The sequence below is a fragment of the Arachis ipaensis genome, chromosome B07 (assembly GCF_000816755.2).
Source record: "Arachis ipaensis cultivar K30076 chromosome B07, Araip1.1, whole genome shotgun sequence".
NCBI lineage: Eukaryota > Viridiplantae > Streptophyta > Magnoliopsida > Fabales > Fabaceae > Arachis > Arachis ipaensis.
In genome coordinates, this window is record NC_029791.2 from 111137837 (window position 1) to 111145710 (window position 7874).

Sequence of the window (7874 nt, forward strand, 5' to 3'; positions counted from 1 at the left end):
AAGAGACAAACAAAAACAAAAAAAAAAAAAAAAAAAAATGAGCATGATGAACATGTTATACTTTATCAGTCAGGTTTAAAAGAAAAGGCAATGAAGTTCAACCAATTAGTGTTCATTAACTAATAATTCAAGATTATAGGGCACATGTTTCAAACAGGAGAGTCTAAAGTATATTCTCTTTAATCGATCCCTCAACTCGTCTACATTTGAAAAAAGTATATTCTCTTTATTCATTATTTCCTTTCCAAAAATATCTTCCTTTCATTTCATTTAAACCCAATTTTAGAGGCCTCGATGTATTTATTCATAGCGAGGAGAAGTGAGACCGTGAGAAAGGGAGGTTGAGAAGAGAAGCGAGGAGAGGCGAGCTCGAGAAAGAGGAAGAGTCGCCGGGAGAAACCGCTGCCGCCACTGTTGCTTGCTTTTTCAGAGCCACCATTCTGCCTCCGTCTCTGCCATTGCTGCTACCACGCCCTGCCGTCCCTGTCCGCTGGAACTGCTGCCGTTGAAGCTGCCGGAACCACTGCCGATTCTGCTTCTGAACCTGTTCCAACGCCGTCACCTCTGCCTTCTCTCTTCCACTGCCCCTATTTCACCGGATTCGAGCTGCATCGCTGGTTCTGTTCTGTCTTATTTGAGCTGCTTCCGTGAGTTGTAGTGGTAGCCGACGTCCATGTCACCGCTGAAACTGCCCGAGCTGTTGCTGCTTCTGCTAACTGCCTTTATCCCTGAAATTCTGTGACTATCAAATTAAGCTCTGAGGTAGGATTTTTTGGTTAATTGTGATTATTGAGTTGATGATGTTGTTGATAATAGCTTTTTATGGTTTAACTGAGCTTAAAATGATGATGCATGGGATGATTATTAACACATGTTGATATCGGTTAGAGTGGGTAATTAATGTTCTAACTTCTAAGCTTAGGAATAAGCTTTTTTAAGCTTTGCAAGTGGTCAACTAGGATTTATATAGGTTAATTAGAGCAGAAATATGGGTTTGTGTGGCTAGAGAACTAATTGGATTAGGTGGCTTTTGGATTAATTACTAGACTTAGAAAATGTAACTAGATTTTTTTAATGAGTACCATTAGAGTTGTTGTCATGTAAGTAATTAGAGTTAAAAATAAAGAAGATAATTTAATAGTTTAGAATAATGTAAATTAGTAAACAATTCAAGTAATCACTAAGAATTATCCGTAGGTTATCATTAAATGATGGTTAATTAGAAATTATGAATCAAGAATTCTAATTTTTAGTTTCTTAGAGTAATTAAGTTAACTTGGTTGAAACTAAAAGTAATTTAAAATTAGAATTTTGATAAATGTAGTTTTCGTAAAGTCTAGGGAAGAGTTGTAATCAAGAGAAATATGAATTTTAAGCTTTGAGTTTCATATTAAGTAATGAAGGATATGCGAATTGTATGGTGAAATTATGAATCTTGTATGTCTTGGAAAGACATTTAAAAGCTTGAGGAATTAAAAGTTTAAGACTATATGTGCCTAAGAATCCTTGAAGTAGGAATTAGCCAAATACGCTTCCTACGCTAGACATAAGAATTGGCTAAAAAAGGTGCAAGATATAAATAATGCTTACATAGATACTTTGATGGAAATCATAAAAGTGCTCTGCACTTGCTTATGATTATGATTTAAAGGTTGGTACTTATAGATACAGATAGGGGCATATAATATTGCTGATGCTCAAAGTTATTATGAGAATCTGTGTGCATCATCTATAGTTCAGCATCTTGTGCATTAACTGCACGAAGCCTAACATCAACTCACTTCGTGGAATCCAATTGATTTGTCACGTCATGCATGCTTCATTCCCATATAGATATGACATGCATCATTTTGGCCATTGACTATCAGTGCTTTGTTGCAGAACACATCAAAATTGACATGCATGAGCATGAAGGGTAATGGTCATGATTTGCTAGGGAAAAATGGTGGGAAAACGCATGAATGTGGTGCCAAAATGTGGATCAATGGGATTGCTAAATGCATTTGAATTTTAATTTAGTAGAAGTTGTGCTCGTCCTCTCATTCCCGCAAGCACAACCTGCCTCACAGAAATCACAATCTCCAATGGAGATTCATCTCGTGGATTCCACTTGCCTTAGATGGGCCTCTTCCGTCTCCTCCACATCCCCCTTCATGCATTCAACGGAATTCCTTAAACACAGCCACAACACCGCTCCAAATCCACCGTTCCCACTTCGTGTTGAATTCATGAAGCGAGGCTTGAAACCATTGTCTTCTGGGATCCAAAAGGATTCCAACAAGGACCTATCACGGATTCTGCGAACGGAAGCTGCCATCAAAGGGGTGGAAAACAAAGGGAAGTCATGGAAGCACAGGCAGCTATGGCCCAAGGCTGTTCTTGAAGCCTTGGATGAGGCCATCAAAGGGTGTCGATGGCAGGCTGCACTCAAGGTAGGTTCTAGCTTGATGCTTTTTGCTGTGTTATGTATAAAGTTATTTCCAAATTAGGGTGAAAATAAAAATGGTCCATAAACTTTTTACTTTTTTTTTTGGGTCAAAATCATTCCTAACGTTTACAAACTGTTTCAAAAATCATACTTCTATAAAACATGTGACAGAAACTTTTAAGAGGAAAGAAAGTTTCCTACAATACCCTTTCTAAGTTCTAACTCTCCCTTCATCCACCTCATCCTCGTATAACGGAAGGATGATATTGAAACTGTTTGTAAATGTTAGGGACAAGTTAAACAAAAAATTATGTAGGGTCCATTTTTATGTTCAATGTTGCATGGTAGAGGCAAGGCAATCAAACAAGAGGTTTCAATTAAACTTGGAGCTTTCATGAATTTAGACGAACTTGATTCATAAAGGCTAACATGTCAATTGGGTATCTAGTATACTCTTAAAATCAATAACACAGGGTAGAGATTGCAAATGAGCGAGTGGAGCATCTCACCGTTCATGAGATTATGTTATTAAGAGGGTGAAAATTTGAAAAAAGTAATTGTTGAAATATGAGAAGTGATATTAATGTTATATAATAATTAGTAGTTTAGATGGTGCGTTACTGGAGCGTAGTTGATAGGTGTTTTACATTTATTACTCTCGCAGCCCAAATCCACCTTCCAACAATCTAACCACCTTCAGAACTTCTCCGGTGCTGCCGCCACCATTCACCATCATCCAATCTGACCAACGATCATATCATGAGCTTCTCCTTGTCTAGAGATGTCCAACCCTGTCAAAAATGTCGTGCCTGATAATCCACACGCTGCTTCTCTTTCATGAACAAGTCACTTCCAAGTTCCATCACTTCCACCAGAATGTGAGGGCGCATCTGCTACTGTATTCTGCTGCTTCTTGCACTGCCTTGCTTGCCTAGTTGTTCTCTTTCTAGAAGTGGTCGTTTTTTTCACATCTGACAATTTTTCATCTTTTGCATTTCCCTTTTTGGTCTGGCTCTACTGCCCTGTTCATCCGTGTCTGTCTCCGTACTCCACTGCTGGTCACATCTTTCATATTTTGCGGTTTTCTGCATTTCTGTCTATGCCCTTGGCCTCGTGGTCTTCTCAGATGTCTACATTTTTCTGCTTGTATTTGGTTGATTGTTCAACACTGTCACATTGAAGGGGACTAAGTCACCTACCTTCCAAGCGTCTCACATCGGTATGTTGTGCATTTGGCCTCTAGTTTTCCTCATGGCATAAAGTGATGTTTATAGTGTTGTGTTAGATTCCAGCTTCCAATTTAAACCAATGGCAATATAGTTTTCACTTATTAAGCTTTAGCTTGAGGTGGGAGTTTTATTTAAACATAAAAGAGATTATCCTTTGATATCTCATAATATCTTCTATCAGTTATTTATGTTCCAAGCTTGGTGCGTGTTATCTACATGCTCAAGCTTGAGGGGGAGTGCTGAAATATGAGAAGTGATCCTATTGTTAGATAGTGGTTAGTAGTTTAAATGGTGTATTAATGGAGAGTAGTTGATATGTGCTTTACATTTATTACTCTCCTCTATATATATATTGGTCTTTTCTATTGTAACAAACCACAATCTAAACACAATATATTATCTTTCTCTCTTTAGTCTAGTTACTCTAATATTTCTGCCGAGTAACCATGAATTTTAACAACAAACAATGGTGAAAAATAAAAAATAAAAAATGTTGTGATCAATGATGAGGATGTTCACATGATGATGAATGTTCTTGGTTGGTTTTATGATATCTCCAATGTTTTGCAAGTTTAGTGTCTTGTTGTGTACTTAGGCAAGTTATGGGGAGATCTCCTTAACCATATAAGGGTATGTGTGGGTGTTTTCTAGATGATGGAAGGGCATGACTACTCTCAATGGAATAGAAGGGAAAGGCAAGTAGTGAAGGAGAATAGAACATGTCATTCTCTTATTTGGATGATCAATAAGTTTGATGGGAAAAATGAAGAGAAATTTAGCTAGTTCCTATTTGTCCACCAATTTGGACGGAGCTTTGAAATTGGAGACTGAGATGCAAGGGAGACAAAATGTGCCACTTTCTTGTCATTCCCCTCCCTTCTCGTAAATTGGTAGGTTTTAAGATTTTCTGACAAACATGTTTTATGGGATAGGATAAGATGATTGGCATCTACTTTATAGATACCTCTAATTTTGATAACAGGATTTTCCATCTCCGACATGATGAGAGATTCAAAAGCAATGCTTATGGATAGCTCTACTTTTGTTTTGTTTGTCAGTTGTTGGAGTTCTAATCGTTGTCCTCCATTTATTATTACCTTTCATCTTAATGAATTTCTTTTATCAAGAAATAAAATAAAAGAAAATTGTGAAGGATCGGTGGGTGTACTCCATTTTAGCATGTTGTGTTAATTAATTTATAGGGCTCATGATTCTGGTAGTTTAACCTAGGGAAAATTTCACTAATCTCTCTTGAATTATGTGTTGTTACACACAACATTCCATGATTTATAAAATTATTCATTATCCTTGAGATTTAGGTGATATGTCACTAACTCTACTGTCAGCATGACATTGATCTCCTCTGTAAGGAAGTTAATGTAGCCATGAGAATCAAAGGATGAAATGTGTAATGTTACTTAATTACAAAGAAAGTCAATGTGACACAATCTCTTTTGCTCAAGTTTTTAATACTTTTCTTCTTGCTGTAATTATTATTATCATCTAAAGGTTTAATTAATATGGAAGTCTTTATAATTTTACCAAATTTGTGAGTAGGTTCCTATACTTTAAAAGCTTGTAATTAGGTCCTAATATTTTATAAAAAAAAAAATTGTAATGAAATCCTTGTTACAAAAATATTAAAAGAATTTGAATATTCTTAGTTATATTCTTGTAGGGACTTATTGGGTTTAGGGTTTAGCTTTAGCCTTTTCTGAAAATTGATGGACATCTTTTTTGCAGATTTTTGCACTTCTTCGTAGGCAACATTGGTATGAACCTAGATGTCAAACATATGCAAAAATATTGATGATGCTTGGCAAGTGCAGGAAACCTGAAGAGGCTGGTCAGATCTTTGAGATAATGTTGTCGGAAGGGCTTAGACCTACTGTTGATGTCTATACCGCTCTGGTAGGTGCTTACGGTCTAAGTGGTTCCCTTCATCAGGCATTTCGTACTGTTGAAGATATGAAATCAGTTGTTGACTGTGAACCGGATATATATACATATTCTATTCTTATCAGCAGCTGCACAAAATTTCAACGTTTTGATTTAATTGGTCATGTTCTTTCGGAGATGTCTTATGTAGGCATTGAATGTAACAATGTCACATATAATACCATAATTGATGGGTATGGTAAGGCTGGCATGTTTGAACACATGGAAAACTCACTGGCGGATATGGTTGAAAGTGGCAATTGCCAACCAGATGTTTTCACACTGAACTCTATTATAGGAGCATACGGAGAAGGTAGGAAAATTGACAAGATGGAGAAATGGTATGATGAATTTCAGCTAATGGGCGTTAAAGCAGACTTAAAGACATTCAATATGATGATAAAGTCCTACGGGAAAGCAGGTATGTATGAGAAGATGCAGTCTGTTATGGATTTTATGAAACGGAGATTTTTCTCTCCTACAATTGTAACATATAATACGGTTATTGATGTGTTTGGAAAAGCTGGAGAAATTGAGAAGATGGATAAACACTTCAACAGGATGAAGCATCTAGGTGTGAAGCCTAACACTGTAACTTATTGCTCTCTTGTCAATGCATATAGCAAAGCTGGGCTTATTGACAAAGTTGACTCAATCATGAGGCATGTAGAAAATTCTGATGTAGTATTAGATACTCCCTTCTTTAATAGTGTTATTAGTGCCTATGGCCAAGCTGGCGACTTAGAAAAGATGGGTGAATTTTTCCGGGTAATGAAGGAAAGAAATTGTGAACCTGATAGCATTACTTTTGCTTGCTTAATGCAGGCTTACAATGCTCACGGCATGACTGAGGACGCCAAAAAGTTGGAAAACATTATGGTTACTGACAAACGTAGCTTCGGTATGTTTTACTAGTTTATTTATGTAATTTTGATGTTTGGTCCTAGTCCTCTTGCAAGGTTGGGTGACAATTTTAGGATTGAGTAGAATATTGATTTTTGAATGAAGGTTTTACTTTTGTTGACCTTGTTCCCATTGAACGAATTGTGTCTAACATTCCCAATATAGATATTTTCCATGCTGATCGAACTTTATTGTTGCACTTCAGCTGGTGATGTTTGATTCTCCATATGCCTTTTTTTTAAAGGAGAAACTGATTTACCTGTCACTTTGAAAGCTATATACTAATTTTCATGTTCAAGATTATATAACTTCCTATTTTTAAGTAGCAATTATATTAGAAATTGAATAATAAAAATGAATATAAAATTATTGATTCATTTGATTACTTCCGTAAATAATACTATGTTATTCTGGCATGCACATGCAGTATTTAATGATGGTCATTCAAATTTTGATTTTCATGTAGGTCTTAAACATGTAATTGAAATTGTACTGCATGCCCCTTGAAGCATTCGTATTGAAATTTTCGTGTCTGCTTCTGCTACATATTCTTTTCATGTCAGTGCTTATTTACCTACTGAAGTGTATCAATATTAGACTTTCCCTCTTAATTTTTAGGTTGACACTCGTCTGAATTTTTTAAACCATTACAATCACCCAGCTTATCCTTAAATTCTAATTTTATAAATTTTTTTGGGTAGAGTTTCAGCTAAAATGGAAAGGAAAAAGAGCAAAAAACAAGAAACACGGAACAGGGTCAGCACGCCATGGAGGCTTCCCTGTTCAAGATCTCACATAGCTCCAACGGCAGATCCAGCCACTCCTCAGCCCCAGCAAGGTTGTAAGCACCCATCTTGGCTAAAGCGTCTGCCACAGAATTTGATTCTGTTAGACAATCAATGGCTAATGCAGAGTAATATAGAAAATGTAATGATTCAGGTTGTAGAAGAAGTGTATAGATTATTATTATTGAATGGAAATGGAAATAGATGGAATCGAGTGTCAAAAATAATTCCCTTTTCGGAGTCAGGGATGAACTCCTTGAGAACAAAATCACAATACATTCCTTATGTAACAGAATTGATTCCTCTCCTTTATAAAATCCTTCTAACTAATTCTTTAGGCCAGCCTTGAGAAATAATCCCTTATTTTTTACCCTATTTTTCATTTACTAACAAAGTTCTTCATTCAAGATGGAGCTTTTCTGGTTCTCATTGGTTTGGGCTGTGCTGTTTGCACTGGTTCAATTTCATAAGTTGGTCCAATTTCCTCAATTGCAGCCTGATCAATAATGGGGCTTATTGTAGAGCTATCAACTATCCCACCCTCCAACACAACCTTGTCCCCAAAGTTGATCTCAGGAAACAACATTGTCA

At 36.4% G+C, this 7874-nt stretch overlaps 1 protein-coding gene across 11 annotated transcripts; it reads left to right on the forward strand.

Annotated features, from left to right (window-relative positions):
- LOC107610202 (pentatricopeptide repeat-containing protein At3g53170) lies at nt 14-7625 on the forward strand. Of its 11 annotated transcripts, none has more exons than XM_021106227.1 (5): nt 14-762; nt 1882-2432; nt 5401-6496; nt 6965-7116; nt 7200-7625. In XM_021106227.1, the coding sequence occupies exons 2-4, from the start codon at nt 1998-2000 to the stop codon at nt 7003-7005; spliced, it is 1572 nt and encodes a 523-aa protein (XP_020961886.1). In that variant the 5' UTR covers nt 14-762; nt 1882-1997; the 3' UTR covers nt 7006-7116; nt 7200-7625. The 11 variants fall into 11 exon arrangements, with proteins under 11 accessions (XP_020961886.1, XP_020961887.1, XP_020961888.1 ...); XM_021106228.1 differs by having other exon boundaries at nt 6965-7056; XM_021106229.1 differs by having other exon boundaries at nt 5401-6487.